The sequence below is a fragment of the Cherax quadricarinatus genome, unplaced genomic scaffold (genome assembly GCF_038502225.1).
Source record: "Cherax quadricarinatus isolate ZL_2023a unplaced genomic scaffold, ASM3850222v1 Contig478, whole genome shotgun sequence".
Lineage (NCBI taxonomy): Eukaryota > Metazoa > Arthropoda > Malacostraca > Decapoda > Parastacidae > Cherax > Cherax quadricarinatus.
The window spans coordinates 89,707-115,795 of NW_027195504.1; the positions used below are offsets into that span (position 1 = coordinate 89,707).

At 42.1% G+C, this 26,089-nt stretch overlaps 1 protein-coding gene across 1 annotated transcript in view; it reads left to right on the top strand.

Annotated features, from left to right (window-relative positions):
• The window catches only part of LOC128700845 (GPN-loop GTPase 3-like), a 51,571-nt gene that overhangs the window by 18,831 nt on the left and 6,651 nt on the right, over positions 1-26,089 (top strand). The window contains exons 4-5 of the mRNA XM_070080463.1: positions 9,586-9,685; positions 22,326-22,450. Of these exons, the coding sequence (XP_069936564.1) occupies positions 9,586-9,685; positions 22,326-22,450 (225 nt within the window). The remainder of the gene's footprint in view (positions 1-9,585; positions 9,686-22,325; positions 22,451-26,089) is intronic.

Sequence of the window (26,089 nt, forward strand, 5' to 3'; positions counted from 1 at the left end):
GAAACAGCCAGTGTAAACAAAAGTAAAAAAAAAAACTGTAGTGGTTATATGGCAAGTTAGTGCAGGAGTGGAGCAAGATAGTGGGTAATGTGGGGGTGGGGTGCAGGCGCAATTTTTTTTTTTTCAACAAGTCGGCCGTCTCCCACTGAGGCAGGGTGACCCAAAAAACAGACTTTCATTATCATTCAACACTTTCACCTCACTCATAAATAATCACTGTCTTTTCAGAGGCGCTCAGGGGCAACACCTTCCTCTAATAGTAACATTAGACCTAAATTAGAAGACGTTACTGAAAATAATAGTGTGTGGGGGGACACACTGGCACCTATTATGAATATTTCAACATTATACTAACATGAAGCACAAAATCAGTATGGATTATTCACTACAAGGATTTGGATGTGCCCATTTTGATTCATTAGAGAATATATGTTTAATCTGGCTTGCATTTGGTAGAATTAGAACTACCTTCTGTGACCTTGAATCAAACACCATTACCTCCAGGCACTATGACCTCTACTGGGCTAATTTTACTGATTTCCAATTAATGTATTTTTTTTTTTCAACCAACTGACCATATCCCACCAAGGCAGGGTGGCCTTAAAAGAAAAATGAAAACTTCTCTTTTTAAATTTAGTAATGTATACAGGAGAAGGGGTTACTAGTCCCTTGCTCCCGGCATTTTAGTCGCCTCTTACGACACACATGGCTTACGGAGGAAGAATTCTGTTCCATTTCCCCATGGAGAATTAATATAAATACTTCTTAAAATATATTTAAAAACAAAAATTGCATTTCATTCCTTGCATGGAAATGGCTTTGTACCTTCCATTATCCATGTGCTTTATAACCTATGTGGGTTTACTGCTTCTCCATGAATGTAATAATTTATTCCATAGAGAATATACTTGCCTACAATATAGGAGGACCCTACTTATACTGCAGGTTAGGTCCCGAACTCCTGTTGAAAAGTGATAATTTCCAAAGTGAAACATAGCCTTTTTTTACTTTTGAATGCATATAAAACCTTGAAACATGTTTACACTATCATAAATCAAGTGAGCAATAGAACTAGGCCTAAAAATAAAAGATAAGAAAACAGAATGTGTGTTTTGCATATGCAGAACACACATTTCTTAAATTAAAATATGAATCAATTTGAGAAAAGATCACTGGTACTCCAAGCTTTGGAACTGGATTAATAATAAACAAGGAGGCTAGCTTTTGCCTAGTTCTTTAAGGCCCTAGGATTCTCCGAGTGTTAAATCATTATAGGTTTTGACTTGCAGCCACCAAATACATTAGCCTCTAGCAACAGTGTTAGCTGCCTTTTGCAGCTTTGAAGCTAGGCATTGACTTTTCTTCTTTAGGAATAAGTCCTAAATGGCATCATCTTCCAATATATTGCAATTTCATCCATGTTAAAAATCTGTTGCTTGGTATGTCCATCATATTTGATGAGCCTAGCTAGCTCATATGGATAATTTTCTGAAGCTACTGTATCAGTGCTAACTGCTTCACTCTGCACTTTGATGCTGTGAAGTTAACTTCTTTCCTTAAACCTATGAAACCAGCCTCTGCTAGCTTTGAATTTATCTTCGGCAGCTTCCTCACCTCTCTCTTAGGGTTTGGCCTGGATGATGGCTTGGCTTACAGGTACATTGTGACTGGTTTGATCTTCAGTCCACACCAGTAGAAGTTATTCCATGTCATCAGTAAAGCCATCATGTTTCCTTATAACTTTAATGTTCACTGGTTTAGCACTTCTAATTTCCTTCAACACTTTCTTCTTAGAGTTCACAGTTGTACTGCGTGATGAGCCAAACCTAGGTTACATTCTGTCTCAGCCATAGACATACGTTACTCACCAAGTTTAATAATTTCTAACTTCATGCATCGGGCAAAAAAACTGCTGGCATAGCAAAATGGGTACCAAATAAATGAAGAATGGGTATAATCGAAAACCTCTGCATTAGTAAAAGGCGGTAAGGCAGGACCCTCCTCTGCTGTATCTACAGATATTTGTATTTTTTAATGATTTTTTTTCCTCATTTTTCAAAGATTTTTGTTGTAAATGAATTTGTAGGCAGAAACTAGTGTTGAGTGTGTGTTAAGTTGTATTAATGCAAGGTAGGTTGTATTAGTGTCAGATGGAAGACAGTTATATTATGTGTGTTGGCAGGTTTGCTGGCCATTTTTCTTTCTCACCAACATTTAAGATGACAGCTAAATCTTACAATCTACTCTTTACCTTCACCACACAATTTTATTTTTCTTTGTGTTTGTAAGCTCTTTTATGAAGCTCCTCTCTCTATAAAGTGTGATTTTTTTGTAAATACAATTTAAAACTGCTTTCAAAACAATAAAACACAAACTTTGTCTTCTCCACTCAATATTAAATTTTTGAATGTGCTTTTTCAATTGCGTTTCCCTAAAAATTGCACTGAATGGAATTGCTTATAGAAGAGCTTAGAGAATTAAGTCACATTACCGTGACTGAAACAACACACAATAACCCATAGTAGTAAACAGAGTAAAGTCTGAGGTGGCTATGGTGAAAAGCTCTATTCCACAAGGCACAATACTCACTCCCATCCTGTTCCTCATCCTCATATCTGACATAGACAGGGATGTAAGCCACAGCTCAGTGTCTTCCTTTGCAGGTGACGCCCGAATTTGCATGACAGTGTCCTCCATTGAAGACAGCGCAAGACTCTAGGAGGACATCAACCAAATCTTGAAATGGATCGCAGAAAACTATGAAGTTCAATGATGAGAAATTTCAATTACTCCGGCATGGAAAACGTGAGGAAATTAAAGCTATATCAGCTTATAAAACAAATTCCAACCACACAATAGAGCATAAAACTAATGTAAAAGACCTGGGAGTGATCATGTCAGAGGATTTCACCTTCAGAGACCATAACTGTGTCAATCGCATCTGCTAGAAAAATGACAGGATGGATAATGAGAACCTTCAAAACTAGGGATGCCAGTCCCACGATGACACTCTTCAGGTCTCTTGTACTATATAAGTTGGAATATTGCTGCACATTAACAGCACCTTTCAGGGCAGGTGAAATTGCTGACCTGGTAAATGTACAGAGAACCTTCATGGTACACATAACTGCGAGAAAACACTGAACTTACTGGGAAGGCTTAAAGTTCCTCAACCTGTATTCCCTGGAATGCAGGCAGGAGAGATACATGATTATATATACTTGGAAAACCCTAGAGGGATTAGTACCAAACTTGCACACAAAAATCACTCCCCATGAAAGCAAAAGACTTGGCAGATGATGCAACATCCCCACAATGAAAAGCAGGGGTGCTTCTAGCACGATAAGAGACAATACAATAAGTGTCAGGGGCCCAAGACTGTTCAGCTGCCTTCCAGCATACATGAAGGGGATTACCAATAGACCCCTGGCTGTCTTCAAGAAGGCACTGGACAGGCACCTAAAGTCAATACCTGACCAGCTCTGCTGTGGTTCATATGTCTGGTTGCATGCAGCCAACAGTAACAGCCTGGTTGATCAGGCCCTGATCCACAATGAGGCCTTGTCACAGACCGGGCCGTGGGGGCATTGACCCCCGAGGCCCTCTCCAGGTATACTCCGGGCATACAGGAGAGACAAACTTGCGATGACATTTCAGTCAAACTTGTACCATTAACTAGTGAGACTAGTCAATGGTCCAAGTCGGACCAAAACATCTTCCGTGCAGGTTATTTGTGTAAGTGATCTTACTCTAGCTCTTATTGCAGTAACATTTGTCTCCCAGTAGAGCCTGACTATTTAGAGAGCTCAAGAGTAAATGCAATCAAACCATACCACGGGCGGAGCTTGAACTCACATTGTTTTATGACCATAACCACAAGTTGCAGCCTTGCCTGTGGTATGGTTTGTTTGACCATAACCACAAGTTCCAGCCCTGCCTGTGGTATGGTTTGTTTGACCATAACCACAAGTTGCAGCCCTGCCTGTGGTATGGTTTGTTTGACCATAACCACAAGTTCCAGCCCTGCCTGTGGTATGGTTTGTTTGACCATAACCACAAGTTGCAGTCCTGCCTGTGGTATGGTTTGTTTGACCATAACCACAAGTTCCAGCCCTGCCTGTGGTATGGTTTGTTTGACCATAACCACAAGTTGCAGTCCTGCCTGTGGTATGGTTTGTTTGACCATAACCACAAGTTTCAGCCCTGCCTGTGGTATGGTTTGTTTGACCATAACCACAAGTTGCAGTCCTGCCTGTGGTATGGTTTGTTTGACCATAACCACAAGTTTCAGCCCTGCCTGTGGTATGGTTTGTTTGACCATAACCACAAGTTGCAGTCCTGCCTGTGGTATGGTTTGTTTGACCATAACCACAAGTTCCAGCCCTGCCTGTGGTATGGTTTATTTGACCATAACCACAAGTTCCAGCCCTGCCTGTGGTATGGTTTGTTTGACCATAACCACAAGTTGCAGCCCTGCCTGTGGTATGGTTTGTTTAACCATAACCACAAGTTGCAGCCCTGCCTGTGGTATGGTTTGTTTGACCATAACCACAAGTTGCAGCCCTGCCTGTGGTATGGTTTGTTTGACCATAACCACAAGTTGCAGCCCTGCCTGTGGTATGGTTTGTTTGACCATAACCACAAGTTCCAGCCCTGCCTGTGGTATGGTTTGTTTGACCATAACCACAAGTTGCAGTCCTGCCTGTGGTATGGTTTGTTTGACCATAACAACAATTTGCAGCCCTGCCTGTGGTACGGTTTGTTTGACCATAACCACAAGTTGCAGCCCTGCCTGTGGTATGGTTTGTTTGACCATAACCACAAGTTCCAGCCCTGCCTGTGGTATGGTTTGTTTGACCATAACCACAAGTTGCAGTCCTGCCTGTGGTATGGTTTGTTTGACCATAATTACAAGTTCCAGCCCTGCCTGTGGTATGGTTTGTTTGACCATAATCACAAGCTTCAGCCCTGCCTGTGGTATGGTTTGTTTGACCATAACCACAAGTTGCAGTCCTGCCTGTGGTATGGTTTGTTTGACCATAACCACAAGTTCCAGCCCTGCCTGTGGTATGGTTTGTTTGACCATAACCACAAGTTGCAGTAATGCCTGTGGTATGGTTTGTTTGACCATAACCACAAGTTCCAGCCCTGCCTGTGGTATGGTTTGTTTGACCATAACCACAAGTTGCAGTCCTGCCTGTGGTATGGTTTGTTTGACCATAACCACAAGTTTCAGCCCTGCCTGTGGTATGGTTTGTTTGACCATAACCACAAGTTGCAGTCCTGCCTGTGGTATGGTTTGTTTGACCATAACCACAAGTTACAGCCCTGCCTGTGGAATGGTTTGTTTGACCATAACCACAAGTTCCAGCCATGCCTGTGGTATGGTTTGTTTGACCATAACCACAAGTTGCAGTCCTGCCTGTGGTATGGTTTGTTTGACCATAACCACAAGTTCCAGCCCTGCCTGTGGTATGGTTTGTTTGACCATAACCACAAGTTCCAGCCCTGCCTGTGGTATGGTTTGTTTGACCATAACCACAAGTTGCAGCCCTGCCTGTGGTATGGTTTGTTTGACCATAACCACAAGTTGCAGCCCTGCCTGTGGTATGGTTTGTTTGACCATAACCACAAGTTCCAGCCCTGCCTGTGGTATGGTTTGTTTGACCATAACCACAAGTTGCAGTCCTGCCTGTGGTATGGTTTGTTTGACCATAACCACAAGTTCCAGCCCTGCCTGTGGTATGGTTTGTTTGACCATAACCACAAGTTCCAGCCCTGCCTTTGGTATGGTTTGTTTGACCATAACCACAAGTTGCAGCCCTGCCTGTGGAATGGTTTGTTTGACCATAACCACAAGTTCCAGCCATGCCTGTGGTATGGTTTGTTTGACCATAACCACAAGTTGCAGCCCTGCCTGTGGTATGGTTTGTTTGACCATAACCACAAGTTGCAGCCCTGCCTGTGGTATGGTTTGTTTGACCATAACCACAAGTTGCAGCCCTGCCTGTGGTATGGTTTGTTTGACCATAACCACAAGTTGCAGCCCTGCCTGTGGTATGGTTTGTTTGACCATAACCACAAGTTGCAGCCCTGCCTGTGGTATGGTTTGTTTGACCATAACCACAAGTTCCAGCCCTGCCTGTGGTATGGTTTGTTTGACCATAACCACAAGTTGCAGTCCTGCCTGTGGTATGGTTTGTTTGACCATAACCACAAGTTGCAGCCCTGCCTGTGGTATGGTTTGTTTGACCATAACCACAAGTTGCAGCCCTGCCTGTGGTATGGTTTGTTTGACCATAACCACAAGTTCCAGCCCTGCCTGTGGTATGGTTTGTTTGACCATAACCACAAGTTGCAGCCCTGCCTGTGGTATGGTTTGTTTGACCATAACCACAAGTTCCAGCCCTGCCTGTGGTATGGTTTGTTTGACCATAACCACAAGTTGCAGCCCTGCCTGTGGTATGGTTTGTTTGACCATAACCACAAGTTGCAGCCCTGCCTGTGGTATGGTTTGTTTGACCATAACCACAAGTTGCAGCCCTGCCTGTGGTATGGTTTGTTTGACCATAACCACAAATTCCAGCCCTGCCTGTGGTATGGTTTGTTTGACCATAACCACAAGTTGCAGTCCTGCCTGTGGTATGGTTTGTTTGACCATAACCACAAGTTCCAGCCCTGCCTGTGGTATGGTTTGTTTGACCATAACCACAAGTTGCAGTCCTGCCTGTGGTATGGTTTGTTTGACCATAACCACAAGTTCCAGCCCTGCCTGTGGTATGGTTTGTTTGACCATAACCACAAGTTGCAGTCCTGCCTGTGGTATGGTTTGTTTGACCATAACCACAAATTCCAGCGTTGCAGTCCTGCCTGTGGTATGGTTTGTTTGACCATAACCACAAGTTCCAGCCCTGCCTGTGGTATGGTTTGTTTGACCATAACCACAAGTTCCAGCCCTGCCTGTGGTATGGTTTGTTTGACCATAACCACAAGTTGCAGCCCTGCCTGTGGTATGGTTTGTTTGACCATAACCACAAGTTGCAGCCCTGCCTGTGGTATGGTTTGTTTGACCATAACCACAAATTCCAGCCCTGCCTGTGGTATGGTTTGTTTGACCATAACCACAAGTTGCAGTCCTGCCTGTGGTATGGTTTGTTTGACCATAACCACAAGTTCCAGCCCTGCCTGTGGTATGGTTTGTTTGACCATAACCACAAGTTGCAGTCCTGCCTGTGGTATGGTTTGTTTGACCATAACCACAAGTTCCAGCCCTGCCTGTGGTATGGTTTGTTTGACCATAACCACAAGTTGCAGTCCTGCCTGTGGTATGGTTTGTTTGACCATAACCACAAGTTCCAGCCCTGCCTGTGGTATGGTTTGTTTGCAATTTTGTCATTACAATTTACAGATAATTCTCCTGAGTCACTTAAAAGATTGTTTCTTGAGCTGCCCTTGAGGCATAAAATAATTAAGCACAAAATATTCGTGCTGAATTTTCAGTCTAATTTGACATGCGAGAAATAGCATTACGTAGTATGTAAGGTCTAGAATTAGTTTGCCTAAAATGCTTGGCATAAAAAGAGGTTTTCCTAACATATACTTGATATATTATCATACCTGGAACCAAGCAAACTGCTAATTCTTCCATTGTAACTTCCATCTATATTTTCTTGAAATGAAAATTTCAATTTTTAATATTTTTATTTAATTTTTAACTTTCTTAATGCTAGTGAAGAGCTCATAATTCAAGCAAATGGAGCTCCTCTTCCCTTAGGTCAAACTTTATTACCTGCCATTTCCCAGGTGTTGTATGAAACTTACAGGGTTAGTGCATTCCCATGAATATAACAGTAATATTGCCCAAGTTAGTGATCCTGTCATTACTGGCAAGCTTATAATGTGTACTTTCATATTGTCAAGTAAATGTACACATATGCAACTAATGTGACATTTTATTATGGCCTGTAATAACTACAAAAAGCCACAGTACAAATGATCACAGTCCACTGCTAGCCAACCTCCTCCCCTAACTCATCAAAAATCTAAATCTACTTACTATACAAAACATTCAGTCTTACTACTGTGCATCTTACATATACAGAACAGTAAATTCTAATATTAATCCCAACCTGAAACACTTCCTTGATAGCTACAACAGGACCCATCAACATAATACTAGGCACAAAAATCTCTGACATACCCTGTGTCTGGCTTGACCTTTGTCAAAATTCAGTGTACATAAAAGGGCCCAGAATCTGGAACTCCCTGTTGGAAATCTCTAGTCACTCTGCCACCATCTTCAAAACTACTGTAAAAAAAAAGCACTTTCTCTTCCTTACATATCCTAACATCAGAATAAATATGAGAAAACTATATATCCTTATTCTCTTTGTCACAAATGTATGGAAGACATTCTCAATATCTGTAATTCTCACAACCATTAAAATATTGAATGTGTTCACAATATGTTAATATGCTAGTATCCTCATTATTTATAATCATAATCCAACATGTAATTCTCAAACATTGAAACATGATAAAAGCCATAAAACATGTACTAATAGGATATTCAGTTCTCTTGTATTCATTATAATTCTTAATTTTATTTTTTACAATCACCTAAGAGACTGTATATATAAGCAGTCAATTAGTTATTGACTTATTAATCTTAAGTTAGTCTTAAGTTTGCCTGAAGTGCTTTGCATACTATGGGTCTTTCTGCATGCATACCTACATGTGAAGTGCTTTGCATACTAAGGGTCTTTCTGCATGCATACCTACATGTGAAGTGCTTTGCATACTAAGGGTCTTTCTGCATGCATACCTAGATGTCATTCACCTTTGTACAAACATTGTATCATACTGAAATAAAGAATCTTTAATCTTTAAACATTTCTCTTTCCAGGAGCTTTGTCAAACCATAACAGCTTGACAAAGTTCCTGAAGAGCGAAATGCTGCCACAATAAAATGTCCCATTGGTTGCATGTGTTCATTTACCTAAAATATTATTCGTAATTCCTAGGTAGTGGGTTGGTAGACAGCAACCACCCAAGGAGGTACTACCGTCCTATGGTAGTAGGTTGGTAGACAGCAACCACCCAGGGAGGTACTATCGTCCTGCCAAGAGAGTGTAAAACGAAAGTCTGTAATTGTTTTACATGATGGTAGGATTGCTGGTGTCTTTTTTTTGTCTTGTATACATGCAAGATTTCAGGTACATCTTGCTACTTCTACTTACACTTAGGTCACACTACACATACATGTACAAGCAAATATATACACACCCCTCTGTGTTTTCTTCTATTTTTTACTAGTTCTTGTTCTTTTCCTCTTATCTCCATGGGGAAGTGGAACAGAATTCTTCCTCTGTAAGCCATGAGTGTCGTAAAGGGCGACTAAAATGCTGGGAGCAAGGGGCTAGTAACCCCTTCTCCTGTATATATAACTAATGTTAAAAAGAGAAACACTTGTTTTTCTTTTTGGGCCACCCCGCCTTGGTGGGATACGGCCAGTTTGTTGAAAGAAGATTATTGGTAATTCTACCATTATTACTGCATACTTTTATATTTACTTTGTATATGCAGGAGCAGCTGGGAGACTACGATGAAGACTGTATTTTGTTTGACTGTCCTGGCCAGATAGAACTGTACACTCACATGAATGTCGTGACCAGGCTAGTACACTGTGTATTTTCTTCACTAATTGTTGAATCCATTTCATTTGGTGGTGTGGTGCACCACTTAAGTGGTCCACTATCTTACCCCCGGTTCATTACCTTCACCCAGCAAGGGAAGGACAGGTGTTTCTGAACGAGGTTTAGTTCAAGGATATTATTATTATAATCAAAAAGAAGCGCTAAGCCACAAGGGCAGTTCAAGGATAGGGTAGGTCAATTCCTTGGATCAAGAGCCCCCCCATTCCCCCTCCCCAGTTCCCTCTTTCCTTTCCCTGAAGATCATGAGAGATATGTGGAAATGCAGTGTTCATTTTCACATTACAAATGCAAAACAAATTTTTATTTCCTTCTGTGGTACAAATTATTATTATAATAAAAAAGAAGCCTGGAGTTTACCTGGAGAGAGTTTTGGGGGTCAATGTGACCAGGCCTCGTGGTGGATTATCAACCAGGCTGTTGCTGCTGGCTGCACGCAAAAAACGAGCCACAGCCTGGAGTTTACCTGGAGAGAGTTTTGGGGGTCAACGCCCCCGCGGCCCGGTCTGTGACCAGGCCTCGTGGTGGATCAGAGCCTGATCAACCAGGCTGTTGCTGCTGGCTGCACGCAAACCAACGTACGAGCCACAGCCCGGCTGGTCAGGAACCGACTTTAGATGCTTGTCCAGTGCCAGCTTGAAGACTGCCAGGGGTCTGTTGGTAATCCCCCTTATGTGTGCTGGGAGGCAGTTGAACAGTCTCGGGCCCCTGACACTTATTGTATGGTCTCTTAACGTGCTAGTGACACCCCTGCTTTTCATTGGGGGGATGGTGCATCGTCTGCCAAGTCTTTTGCTTTCGTAGTGAGTGATTTTCGTGTGCAAGTTCGGTACTAGTCCCTCTAGGATTTTCCAGGTGCATATAATCATGTATCTCTCCCTCCTGCGCTCCAGGGAATACAGGTTTAGGAACCTCAAGCGCTCCCAATAATTGAGGTGTTTTTTCTCCGTTATGCGCGCCGTGAAAGTTCTCTGTACATTTTCTAGGTCGGCAATTTCACCTGCCTTGAAAGGTGCTGTTAGTGTGCAGCAATATTCCAGCCTAGATAGAACAAGTGACCTGAAGAGTGTCATCATGGGTTTGGCCTCCCTAGTTTTGAAGGTTCTCATTATCCATCCTGTCATTTTTCTAGCAGATGCGATTGATACAATGTTATGGTCCTTGAAGGTGAGATCCTCCGACATGATCACTCCCAGGTCTTTGACATTGGTGTTTCGCTCTATTTTGTGGCCAGAATTTGTTTTGTACTCTGATGAAGATTTAATTTCCTCATGTTTACCATATCTAAGTAATTGAAATTTCTCATCGTTGAACTTCATATTGTTTTCTGCAGCCCACTGAAAGATTTGGTTGATGTCCGCCTGGAGCTTTGCAGTGTCTGCAATGGAAGACACTGTCATGCAGATTCGGGTGTCATCTGCAAAGGAAGACACGGTGCTGTGGCTGACATCCTTGTCTATGTCGGATATGAGGATGAGGAACAAGATGGGAGCGAGTACTGTGCCTTGTGGAACAGAGCTTTTCACCGCAGCTGCCTCGGACTTTACTCTGTTGACGACTACTCTCTGTGTTCTGTTAGTGAGGAAATTATAGATCCATCGACCGACTTTTCCTGTTATTCCTTTAGCACGCATTTTGTGCGCTATTACGCCATGGTCACACTTGTCGAAGGCTTTTGCAAAGTCTGTATATATTACATCTGCATTCTTTTTGTCTTCTAGTGCATTTAGGACCTTGTCGTAGTGATCCAATAGTTGAGACAGACAGGAGCGACCTGTTCTAAACCCATGTTGCCCTGGGTTGCGTAACTGATGGGTTTCTAGATGGGTGGTGATCTTGCTTTTTAGGACCCTTTCAAAGATTTTTATGATATGGGATGTTAGTGCTATTGGTCTGTAGTTCTTTGCTGTTGCTTTACTGCCCCCTTTGTGGAGTGGGGCTATGTCTGTTGTTTTTAGTAACTGTGGGACGACCCCCGTGTCCATGCTCCCTCTCCATAGGATGGAAAAGGCTCGTGATAGGGGCTTCTTGCAGTTCTTGATGAACACAGAGTTCCATGAGTCTGGCCCTGGGGCAGAGTGCATGGGCATGTCATTTATCGCCTGTTCGAAGTCATTTGGCGTCAGGATAACATCGGATAGGCTTGTGTTAATCAAATTTTGTGGCTCTCTCATAAAAAATTCATTTTGATCTTCGACTCTCAGTCTGGTTAGCGGCTTGCTAAAAACTGAGTCATATTGGGACTTGAGTAGCTCACTCATTTCCTTGCTGTCATCTGTGTAGGACCCATCTTGTTTAAGTAGGGGCCCAATACTGGACGTTGTTCTCGATTTTGATTTGGCATAGGAGAAGAAATACTTTGGGTTTCTTTCGATTTCATTTATGGCTTTCAGTTCTTCCCGCGATTCCTGACTCCTAAAGGATTCTTTTAGCTTAAATTCGATGCTTGCTATTTCTCTGACCAGTGTCTCCCTACGCATTTCAGATATATTGACCTCTTTTAGCCGCTCTGTTATTCTTTTCCGTCGCCTGTAAAGGGAGCGCCTGTCTCTTTCTGTTTTACATCTACTCCTTTTTCTTAGAGGAATAAGCCTTGTGCATACATCGAGTGCCACCGAGTTAATCTGTTCTAGGCATAAGTTGGGGTCTGTGTTGCTTAGTATATCTTCCCAGCTTATATCGGTTAGGACTTGGTTTACTTGGTCCCACTTTATGTTTTTGTTATTGAAGTTGAATTTGGTGAATTCTCCCTCGTGACTAATCTCATTATGTCGGTCTGGGGCTCCTTGCATACATGACTGAACTTCAATTATGTTGTGATCTGAGTATATTGTTTTTGATATGGTGACATTTCTTATCAGATCATCATTGTTAGTGAAGATGAGGTCTAGTGTATTCTCCAGTCTAGTAGGCTCTCTTATTTGCTGGTTTAAATTGAATTTTGTGCAGAGATTTAAAAGCTCGCGTGAGTGTGAGTTTTCATCAGAGCTGCCTCCTGGTGTTATTACTGCAACAATATTATTTGCTATATTCCTCCATTTTAGGTGCCTTAAGTTGAAATCCCCCAGGAGCAAGATGTTGGGTACAGGAGCTGGAAGGTTTTCCAGACAGTGGTCAATTTTTAACAGCTGTTCCTGGAATTGCTGGGATGTTGCATCCGGAGGCTTGTAGACTACCACAATGACTAGGTTTTGGTTCTCGACCTTTACTGCTAAAACTTCCACTACATCATTTGAGGCATTTAGCAGTTCTGTGCAAACAAGTGACTCTGTAATGTACAGGCCAACCCCCCCCCCCCCTTTTGCCTGTTCACTCTGTCACATCTGTATAGGTTGTAACCTGGGATCCATATTTCGTTGTCCAAGTGATCCTTTATGTGGGTCTCAGTGAAAGCCGCGAACATTGCCTTTGCCTCTGCAAGCAGTCCACGGATGAAAGGTATTTTGTTGTTTGTTGCTGGCTTTAGACCCTGTATATTTGCAAAGAGGAATGTTATCGGACTACACCTTTTCATAGCGTGTCAGCGTGCCTCGTTGTGCTCCCGGTTTTTCTGGTGTTTTCACGGTCGCTCTTACGTGCTAGAACTTTAATTTGTGTCATCAATCCTATACGATACATCCCTCTAGCGCCTGGAACCAATCTTGGGCGGAAAACATTATATACTGAGTAAAAAAAGGAGAATTAGTGTGCACTTCCTAGCAGAGTTTACTGCCAGAGGGGAATCATAGGCCTGTCCCGTGTGGAAAAATAATAATATTGAACTTTGTGTCAGAGGAAAGAAAGTCTCCCTGAAAGCATTGAGTATACATAGTGTATAGTGTATACTACAGTGGCTCCCTAGTATATTGATGATAAAGGCTAAAGTGTCATTTGAAAACAGGTGAATTTGTAAATGAAGTGATAAGCCTATAGAGGCAGGTGCCAGAAGTCGCCAGAAACTTACCACAGGTCAGCTGTTTTTAATAATCTTCCTGGCCTGCTAGTGTTCTCGCATATAATCTAGTGATACCAGTGAATAGCAGAATACAGTGTTGTAGTAGCAACTAACCGGTATTATAATGGTACTTAGTGAAGTGGAGTGACTTTCAATAGTTTCTTTTTCTTGAAATACCAGACGTTACTGTGAATTTCATATAACCTGTAGTTACCAGCGGTCGCAATATACACAACGAGAAGCAATTATTACTACAGAAAAAGCGCCCTTCCTCCAAAATTTGCACCAGTCAACTATAGTGATAATATAGCATTTATTGTGGTGGAGACGGAAAAAAAAAAAAAAAAAAAAAAATAGAGAAGCTAGATACAGCGATTGATAAACAAAGGTGGAGGCTCGACCGTTCGTCATTGTAGGAGTGCCAGCAGTCACCGGCTCTTCAACACGCAAGTTATACTTTTGTATCAATCAAATCACATATTACTCGGGTAGATAATTTCCAGTAGATCCTTCATGTGTTAGCTCAAATCACCGACCAGTATGGTTTAAATAAGTGACCCACTGATCAGATCAGATAGACTGGTCCGAACCCTTGACTGGTCCGAACCCTTGACTGGTCCGAACCCTGGACTGGTTTCAAACGGTTTCGTTGTGCACCACCTAGCAGGTTATTAATAGAATATTCAAGAGGTTGCTAGTAGAATTGCAGTAAATCAACCATTCAAATCATTATGAAGCTGTGTGTAGTCTGTGGTCAGTCAAACAAACGGGCTTCCACATGCATAAATTGTCATTTCTGTGGAAATTGGTGTCACGCCCCTTGTGCAGATATCCAAGAACTAGCTACAAGCAGTATTAAAACAGGGAAGTGTTTTTGGGTATGCCCAAATGAGATAAATCTGTGGACTAAAATCACAAGGGTATTAAAAGAGGTCAACATCAAAGCTGCTTTCATAGAAAACCTGGAAGCTTTCTACAACAGATGGGAACATAAAAAGTCCGGGCTGAATGGTACTGCCCTTGATACTGGCCATGTAGTCAGAAACTGTAAGGCTGGAGATGATGTCCTGGTAGTCAGTAAATGGGGGGCTGATAGTGCTGTCCTGGGAGACAGTAATGGGGAAGCTGGAGGTGCTGTCCTGGGAGACAGTAATGGTGAAGCTGGAGGTGCTGTCCTGGGAGACAGTAATGGTGAAGCTGGAGATGCTGTCCTGGGAGACAGTAATGGGGAAGCTGGAGATGCTGTCCTGGGAGACAGTAATGGTGAAGCTGGAGATTTTGTCCAGGTAGTCGGGAATTATACGCAGGAAGGAATACATATGAATGACCGCATAGGGGACAGGAGCCATAGTAGGGAAACAAGTGTAGTCAAAGATAAGATAAAACCAATATTGCAAACTAGAAATACCGCAGGAAATAGCAAACAAGAGGACTCCACTAGCAATAGTGAGGATATATTACCAAAAACAAATGGTGGGAGCTCCATTGTTGGTGCTAGGGAGGATAGAAGTAAGACAGGGAAACATGCACCAACAGGGAATACAGTCACAGAAACCCAAGGCAAACGGAAACCAAGCCTGTGCACATACTATGCACTCGGTATCTGCTGGCATGGGAAATCTGGAAAAACAGATGGGACATGCAACTATGACCACCCTAGGAAATGCCATGCCCATATGACAACAGGAAAATGCAAACTCCCTTCCTGTAAGCTTTTTCACCCTGAACTGTGTACCTCTTCAGTACAGGAAAGACTGTGCTATAACTTAAATTGCCAGGCATACCATCTAAAGGGGACAAAAAGATACAAAACATCCAGGCCATGGGAAAACCTGGGTAGCCACAGCCACTCAAGAGGGAGAGGTTTTTTAGTGCCAGGAAGGAAAAAAAACTGGCAGGAAATGGCAGAAATCGTACACCAAATCCAGTCATTCCTGGAGTGGAACCACAGTCGATGGCCTCCACTCCAAACCAACAGATACAGATACTAATGCCGGAAAAAAAATCCCCCCCCAGTACCAACAATACCACCAGTCCGATAACATTCTTCTTTGCAAATATACAGGGTCTAAAGCCAGCAACAAACAACAAAATACCTTTCATCCGTGGACTGCTTGCAGAGGCAAAGGCAATGTTCGCGGCTTTCACTGAGACCCACATAAAGGATCACTTGGACAACGAAATATGGATCCCAGGTTACAACCTATACAGATGTGACAGAGTGAACAGGCAAAAGGGGGGGGTTGGCCTGTACATTGCAGAGTCACTTGTTTGCACAGAACTGCTAAATGCCTCAAATGATGTAGTGGAAGTTTTAGCAGTAAAGGTCGAGAACCAAAACCTAGTCATTGTGATAGTCTACAAGCCTCCGGATGCAACATCCCAGCAATTCCAGGAACAGCTGTTAAAAATTGACCACTGTCTGGAAAACCTTCCAGCTCCTGCACCCAACATCTTGCTCCTGGGGGATTTCAACTTAAGGCACCTAAAATGGAGGAATATAGCAAATAATATTGTTGCAGTAATAACACCAGGAGGCAGCTCTGATGAAAACTCACACTCACGCGAGCTTTTAAATCTCTGCACAAAATTCAATTTAAACCAGCAAATAATAGAGCCTACTAGACTGGAGAATACACTAGACCTCATCTTCACTAACAATGATGATCTGATAAGAAATATCACCATATCAAAAACAATATACTCAGATCACAACATAATTGAGGTTCAGTCATGTATGCGCGGAGCCCCAGTCCGACATAATGAGATTAGTCACGAGGGAGCATTCACCAAATTCAACTTCAATAACAAAAACATAAAGTGGGACCAAGTAAACCAAGTCCTAACCGATATAAGCTGGGAAGATATACTAAGCAACACAGACCCCAACTTATGCCTAGAACAGATTAACTCGGTAGCACTCGATGTATGCACAAGGCTTATTCCTATAAGAAAAAGGAGGAGTAGATGTAAAACAGAAAGAGACAGGCGCTCCCTTTACAGGCGACGGAAAAGAATAACAGAGCGGCTAAAAGAGGTCAATATATCTGAAATGCGTAGGGAGACACTGGTCAGAGAAATAGCAAGCATCGAACTTAAGCTAAAAGAATCCTTTAGGAGTCAGGAATCGCGGGAAGAACTAAAAGCCATAAATGAAATCGAAAGAAACCCAAAGTATTTCTTCTCCTATGCCAAATCAAAATCGAGAACAACGTCCAGTATTGGGCCCCTACTTAAACAAGATGGGTCCTACACAGATGACAACAAGGAAATGAGTGAGCTACTCAAGTCCCAATATGACTCAGTTTTTAGCAAGCCGCTAACCAGACTGAGAGTCGAAGATCAAAATGAATTTTTTATGAGAGAGCCACAAAATTTGATTAACACAAGCCTATCCGATGTTATCCTGACGCCAAATGACTTCGAACAGGCGATAAATGACATGCCCATGCACTCTGCCCCAGGGCCAGACTCATGGAACTCTGTGTTCATCAAGAACTGCAAGAAGCCCCTATCACGAGCCTTTTCCATCCTATGGAGAGGGAGCATGGACACGGGGGTCGTCCCACAGTTACTAAAAACAACAGACATAGCCCCACTCCACAAAGGGGGCAGTAAAGCAACAGCAAAGAACTACAGACCAATAGCACTAACATCCCATATCATAAAAATCTTTGAAAGGGTCCTAAGAAGCAAGATCACCACGCATCTAGAAACCCATCAGTTACACAACCCAGGGCAACATGGGTTTAGAACAGGTCGCTCCTGTCTGTCTCAACTATTGGACCACTACGACAAGGTCCTAAATGCACTAGAAGACAAAAAGAATGCAGATGTAATATATACAGACTTTGCAAAAGCCTTCGACAAGTGTGACCATGGCATAATAGCGCACAAAATGCGTGCTAAAGGAATAACAGGAAAAGTCGGTCGATGGATCTATAATTTCCTCACTAACAGAACACAGAGAATAGTCGTCAACAGAGTAAAGTCCGAGGCAGCTACGGTGAAAAGCTCTGTTCCACAAGGCACAGTACTCGCTCCCATCTTGTTCCTCATCCTTATATCCGACATAGACAAGGATGTCAGCCACAGCACCGTGTCTTCCTTTGCAGATGACACCCGAATCTGCATGACAGTGTCTTCCATTGCAGACACTGCAAAGCTCCAGGCAGACATCAACCAAATCTTTCAGTGGGCTGCAGAAAACAATATGAAGTTCAACGATGAGAAATTTCAATTACTCAGATATGGTAAACATGAGGAAATTAAATCTTCATCAGAGTACAAAACAAATTCTGGCCACAAAATAGAGCGAAACACCAACGTCAAAGACCTGGGAGTGATCATGTCGGAGGATCTCACCTTCAAGGACCATAACACTGTATCAATCGCATCTGCTAGAAAAATGACAGGATGGATAATGAGAACCTTCAAAACTAGGGAGGCCAAGCCCATGATGACACTCTTCAGGTCACTTGTTCTATCTAGGCTGGAATATTGCTGCACACTAACAGCACCTTTCAAGGCAGGTGAAATTGCCGACCTAGAAAATGTACAGAGAACTTTCACGGCGCGCATAACGGAGATAAAACACCTCAATTATTGGGAGCGCTTGAGGTTCCTAAACCTGTATTCCCTGGAACGCAGGAGGGAGAGATACATGATTATATACACCTGGAAAATCCTAGAGGGACTAGTACCGAACTTGCACACGAAAATCACCCACTACGAAAGCAAAAGACTTGGCAGACGATGCACCATCCCCCCAATGAAAAGCAGGGGTGTCACTAGCACGTTAAGAGACCATACAATAAGTGTCAGGGGCCCGAGACTGTTCAACTGCCTCCCAGCACACATAAGGGGGATTACCAACAGACCCCTGGCAGTCTTCAAGCTGGCACTGGACAAGCACCTAAAGTCAGTTCCGGATCAGCTGGGCTGTGGCTCGTATGTTGGTTTGCGTGCAGCCAGCAGCAGGCTCTGATCCACCAGGAGGCCTGGTCTCAGACCGGGCCGCGGGGGCGTTGACACCCAGAACTCTCTCCAGGTAAACTCCAGGTGGTATTGTTGGTACTGGTAGTGAGTGATTTTCGTGTGCAAGTTCGGTACTAGTCCCTCTAGGATTTTCCAGGTGTATATAATCATGTATCTCTCCCTCCTGCGTTCCAGGGAATACAGGTTCAGGAACCTCAAGCGCTCCCAGTAATTGAGGTGTTTTATCTCCGTTATGCGCGCCGTGAAAGTTCTCTGTACATTTTCTAGGTCGGCAATTTCACCTGCCTTGAAAGGTGCTGTTAGTGTGCAGCAATATTCCAGCCTAGATAGAACAAGTGAGCTGAAGAGTGTCATCATGGGTTTGGCCTCCCTAGTTTTGAAGGTTCTCATTATCCATCCTGTCATTTTTCTAGCAGATGCGATTGATACAATGTTATGGTCCTTGAAGGTGAGATCCTCTGACATGATCACTCCCAGGTCTTTGACGTTGGTGTTTCGCTCTATTTTGTGGCCAGAATTTGTTTTGTACTCTGATGAAGATTTAATTTCCTCATGTTTACCATATCTGAGTAATTGAAATTTCTCATCGTTGAACATCATATTGTTTTCTGCAGCCCACTGAAAGATTTGGTTGATGTCCGCCTGGAGCTTTGCAGTGTCTGCAATGGAAGACACTGTCATGCAGATTCGGGTGTCATCTGCAAAGGAAGACACGGTGCTGTGGCTGACATCCTTGTCTATGTCGGATATGAGGATGAGGAACAAGATGGGAGCGAGTACTGTGCCTTGTGGAACAGAGCTTTTCACCATAGCTGCCTCGGACTTTACTCTGTTGACGACTACTCTCTGTGTTCTGTTAGTGAGGAAATTATAGATCCATCAACCGACTTTTCCTGTTATTCCTTTAGCACGCATTTTGTGCGCTATTACGCCATGGTCACACTTGTCGAAGGCTTTTGCAAAGTCTGTATATATTACATCTGCATTCTTTTTGTCTTCTAGTGCATTTCGGACCTTGTCGTAGTGATCCAATAGTTGAGACAGACAGGAGCGACCTGTTCTAAACCCATATTGCCCTGGGTTGTGTAACTGATGGGTTTCTAGATGGGTGGTGATCTTGCTTCTTAGGACCCTTTCAAAGATTTTTATGGTATGGGATGTTAGTGCTATTGGTCTGTAGTTCTTTGCTGTTGCTTTACTGCCCCCTTTGTGGAGTGGGGCTATGTCTGTTGTTTTTAGTAACTGTGGGACGACCCCCGTGTCCATGCTCCCTCTCCATAGGATGGAAAAGGCTCGTGATAGTGGCTTCTTGCAGTTCTTGATGAACACAGAGTTCCATGAGTCTGGCCCTGGGGCAGAGTGCATGGGCATGTCATTTATCGCCTGTTCGAAGTCATTTGGCGTCAGGATAACATCGGATAGGCTTGTGTTAATCAAATTTTGTGGCTCTCTCATAAAAAATTCATTTTGATCTTCGACTCTCAGTCTGGTTAGCGGCTTGCTAAAACCTGAGTCATATTGGGACTTGAGTAGCTCACTCATTTCCTTGCTGTCATCTGTGTAGGACCCATCTTGTTTAAGTAGGGGCCCAATACTGGACGTTGTTCTCGATTTTGATTTGGCATAGGAGAAGAAATACTTTGGGTTTCTTTCGATTTCATTTATGGCTTTTAGTTCTTCCCGCGATTCCTGACTCCTAAAGGATTCTTTTAGCTTAAGTTCGATGCTTGCTATTTCTCTGACCAGTGTCTCCCTACGCATTTCAGATATATTGACCTCTTTTAGCCGCTCTGTTATTCTTTTCCGTCGCCTGTAAAGGGAGAGCCTGTCTCTTTCTATTTTACATCTACTCCTCCTTTTTCTTAGAGGAATAAGCCTTGTGCATACATCGAGTGCCACCGAGTTAATCTGTTCTAGGCATAAGTTGGGGTCTGTGTTGCTTAGTATATCTTCCCAGCTTATATCGGTTAGGACTTGGTTTACTTGGTCCCACTTTATGTTTTTGTTATTGAAGTTGAATTTGGTGAATGCTCCCTCATGACTAATCTCATTATGTCGGTCTGGGGCTCTGCGCATACATGACTGAACCTCAGTTATGTTGTGATCTGAGTATATTGTTTTTGATATGGTGACATTTCTTATCAGATCATCATTGTTAGTGAAGATGAGGTCTAGTGTATTCTCCAGTCTAGTAGGCTCTCTTATTTGCTGGTTTAAATTGAATTTTGTGCAGAGATTTAAAAGCTCGCGTGAGTGTGAGTTTTCATCAGAGCTGCCTCCTGGTGTTATTACTGCAACAATATTATTTGCTATATTCCTCCATTTTAGGTGCCTTAAGTTGAAATCCCCCAGGAGCAAGATGTTGGGTGCAGGAGCTGGAAGATTTTCCAGACAGTTGTCAATTTTTAACAGCTGTTCCTGGAATTGCTGGGATGTTGCATCCGGAGGCTTGTAGACTACCACAATGACTAGGTTTTGGTTCTCGACCTTTACTGCTAAAACTTCCACTACATCATTTGAGGCATTTAGCAGTTCTGTGCAAACAAGTGACTCTGCAATGTACAGGCCAACCCCCCCCCCCTTTTGCCTGTTCACTCTGTCACATCTGTATAGGTTGTAACCTGGGATCCATATTTCGTTGTCCAAGTGATCCTTTATGTGGGTCTCAGTGAAAGCCGCGAACATTGCCTTTGCCTCTGCAAGCAGTCCACGGATGAAAGGTATTTTGTTGTTTGTTGCTGGCTTTAGACCCTGTATATTTGCAAAGAAGAATGTTATCGGACTGGTGGTATTGTTGGTACTGGTTGTGAGTGATTTTCGTGTGCAAGTTCGGTACTAGTCCCTCTAGGATTTTCCAGGTGTATATAATCATGTATCTCTCCCTCCTGCGTTCCAGGGAATACAGGTTCAGGAACCTCAAGCGCTCCCAGTAATTGAGGTGTTTTATCTCCGTTATGAGCGCTTTGAAGGTTCTCTGTACATTTTCTAGGTCAGCAATTTCACCTGCCTTGAAAGGCGCTGTTAGTGTGCAGCAATATTCCAGCCTAGATAGAACAAGTGACCTGAAGAGTGTCTTCATGGGCTTGGCATCCCTAGTTTTGAAGGTTCTCATTATCCATCCTGTCATTTTTCTAGCAGCTGCAATTGATACAATATTATGGTCCTTGAGGGTGAGATCCTCTGACATGATCTCTCCCAGGTCTTTGACGTTGGTGTTTCGCTCTATTTTGTGGCCAGAATTTGTTTTGTACTCTGATGAAGATTTAATTTCCTCGTGTTTATCATATCTGAGTAATTGAAATTTCTCATCGTTGAACTTCATATTGTTTTCTGCAGCCCACAGAAAGATTTGGTTGATGTCCGCCTGGAGCCTTGCAGTGTCTGCAATGGAAGACACTGTCATGCAGATTCGGGTGTCATCTGCAAAGGAAGACACGATGCTGTGGCTGACATCCTTGTCTATGTCAGATATGAGGATGAGGAACAAGATGGGAGTGCTGAGCCACAAGGACTATACAGTTATGTGGTACAAAATGATATAGTTTACATGTAATAAATTAAGATTTAGACACAGACTGTTAAGTAGGTTATTTTCAATCTATGGTCTTATTCATTTTCACATTAATAAATCATTTTTTGTGAATATATTTGTGACATACTGTTCATTTTCAGATTGATAGGTCATCTTCTATCAATGGATTTCCGAGTGTGTGCAGTATTTGTGTTGGATTTGGTATACATGGTCGATACTACCAAATTCCTCTCTTGGAGCATTGCTGCTCTAGCCACAATGGTGCAACTTGAAGTTAGTAAATGTATTATATTATTATTATTACTACTACTAGTAGACACAATTGTATATTTATTTCTGGTTCATTTCGTGTGCCTCTCTATTTTGTTTACATTATTAGCCATGACTCCTCCCCTCAGTTGGGGGGGTCATGATAGAGATAGAGAGGCAGGTTAAGGGGTTGTGATCCATGGAATCGGAACCTCCGTCCCCATGAATCAAAGCTCATCACCTCCAGTTACACTGATACTTTATGACCCTAATGAGTTTTCATTCTATTATAATAATAATTTCTCCTTAGAAATAAACTTACCTCTGTATATTTTGGTATTAACCCGTAAACGGTCCAAACGTATACATACGTTTTTTTTCAAAAAAAGTAAAAAAAGTAGATCTTTTTGTTTTTTTTACATTTGAAAATGTGTAAAAAACTTTGATCTACATTTTTTTTTTTTACATTTGAAAATATGTAATAAAAATGTAGATCTACTTTTGTAGCACTACACATGTGAACGTAGATCTGCTTGGACCATTTACGGGTTAATGTCGCGTGTCTTGTAGCTTCTAACATTTATGCTGAATAACCTAAATAGGTTCAGAGCTCCACTTTTAATAATGGTCCAGTAGAACTTCGGTATAAAATACCCCTATGCACTGAATCATCGACAAGATGTGTAATGATAGAGCAGTCCATCTTCATACCTCTAAGGTACAGGACTAAAGGACAGAGTTCTGATATATGAAATTAATTTTGAATAAAACAAACAAAAAATCTTTCTGAACAAAGGCTCAGCGAGTCCGCTGCATGGGGATGTTTGGTTGAATTGCCAAGGCAGTGGACCAAGTCTCTATGGGAGGTGTTTGGTAGTACCATCAATGCAGCAGACCATGTCTGCTTCATCTCAGGTCTGTCCAGTACAGTTTGTGTCCATGACCTGCCTGTTTCCATTGTACACGATGACTGGCTCAGCCTGCATGAGTTGGTTATAGGCTGCTCATATGCTCACGTACTATCATTTGGTCTCCAGTTTTCCCTGGATTTACAGTGATTATCATTATTTTATTTAATTATGTTATTAAGAAAGAACTCTAAAGGCAAGTGATAATGTATAACTCTGTTGAGATGAAACCTGAATTAAAAAGGATGATGGATTCTGGCATCTCCTCAACCATCTACTATACATCTCCCACATAATCTACTCTACATCTCCCACATAACCTACTCTACATTTCCCACACCATCAACCTGTATGTCTTCCACATTGGAAAATAAGGAATATCCACTAGGAAGTTTTATTGGCCTAAGAAAAGCTTTTGACACAGTAGACCACGGCATCCTACTCCACAAACTTGACCATTATGGTATAAGAGGCCATGCGCTTGCATATTTCAAATCCTACCTTACTAATAGATGTCAGTATGTCACCATTAAAGACACAGCATCATCAACATGGCCACTTGATACTGGAGTTCCACAGGGAAGTGTCCTTGGACCCCTGCTCTTCCTCATACACATCAATGATCTTCCAAACGTATCCCAACACCTGAAACCCATTCTCTTTGCTGATGACACAACTTATGTCATCTCTCATCCTAATCTTGCCACCCTCAACACCATTGTTAATGAGGAGCTGCTCAAAATAACAACTTGGATGACAGCCAATAAACTTACACTTAACACAGACAAAACCTACTATATTATGTTTGGTAGCAGAGCAGGTGCTGCACAACTAAACATTAAGATTGACATCACTCTAATTGCCAGACATAATGAGGGCAAATTCCTAGGCCTATACCTCAACAACAACCTGAGTTTCAGCACCCATATCCAAAACACATCAAAAAAAGTATCCAAAACAGTTGGGATACTACGTGCCGCAAAATGCCCTTCTCACACTATACCATTCACTCGTTTATCCATACCTCACCTATGCTATTTGTGCTTGGGGTTCAACTGCAGCAACATACCTAAAGCCAATAATAACTCAACAAAAAGCCGCAGTAAGAATAATCACTAAATTCCATCAATGGCAACACCCCCCCCCCACTCTTCGTAGATCTAAACTTACTCCCTGTTCAGAACATCGACACTTCTGTGCACTCCACATATACAGGACCTTAAATTCCAATATTAACCTTGACCTAAAATGCTTTCTTGATGTGACAGGACCCACAAGCATAACACCAGACACAAGCATCTCTACGACATTCCCCGTGTCCGACTAAACCTTTACAAAAATTCAATGTACGTCAAAGGCCCTAAAATCTGGAACACCCTACCTGAGAACTCTAGAACTGCAGACACATTCATCACCTTCAAAACTACCGTTAGAAAACATCTTATCTCCCTGATACACCCCATCAATTAACTACATAAAAACCACCTGGTGGTTCACACTTACACTCACTCACTCACCAATTTGACTATAAGCACAGAAATACATATCTTAATCTTAAAATAATGATTCCTAACTAGTCACAAGTTTGCCTGTGATACACCAATATAGAAACTTTGTATTGCGCCAAAACAAAAGCATTCACATTGCTAAACTCACATACTAGTATTTAGTCAACTTACTCCACAATTTGTAATAATTTAGGGTTACGAATTAATCTAAGTTTGCCCGAAATGCCTAGCCTTGCTAGGTGTTCTAGTGGCCCCCTCTGTAATTAGTATTTTATTACATGTAAACCACACAATAACCAAAATCTGTAAACCCCGCATTGTAATCCTTATAGAGAATAAACTTTGATTTGATTTGTGATGTTACTGCTGGAGCTACACAGCTTCTCTGACTCAGCCACTAGAAGTCACAGGAATATACCTACTGTAAGCTCATAATGAGGGCAAATTCCTAGGCCTATACCTCAACAACAACCTGAGTTTCAGCACCCATATCCAAAACACATCAAAAAAAGTATCCAAAACAGTTGGGATACTCTACTGTACTTTAAACTCTCTTCTTTTCAGGTCGGGTAATTTACTGTACAGTGCAGTAAATTACCTTATTCTTAGAATGTTCAGTAGTCCATCAGTGCAGTCATTTGTGTGTGTGTGTAGACCATCAATTCAATGAACTTTTATTTAATCTTTTCACTGTCGACAGCCCTGATTATAAACCTGCTCTCAGTGTCAAAAAATATTTGAAAAAAAAAATTATTTTTCTTACCAAAATCTTAAGAATATTTTTCCGAGTTTTAAAACGGAAAAAAAAATATTTTTTTGTGATAAATACTTACCAAAATATAGAGGCGAGAAGTTGACAGAAAGTTAACCACTTACAGTAACATCGGTGACTGCCGCTTACTCGGTAATATTATTTTTACTTTTAAAAAAAAAGCTAACCATACCACGGGTGAGGTTAGAACCTGTGACTCCTGCTGCTTTAGTATTGTACATATTGTAGAATCACTGAAGAAGGCACATTCTTCCCCCTCTCTTCCTCCTCCACTTTCGTACCTTGCTACAATTTCTTTCTTCAATTCTATAGTGTTTCTCACTTTCTTTACCAAAGGTCTAGCACTAGGAAGTTTCTTTGGTCCCATGGTGGCTTATTTCACAGTCGCACTTAATAAAGAATCACAAAAACCAATGGATTTTAAGGAAATGTTTGGATGAATGCGTGGAGTATATGCTCATTCACCAAGAGACAC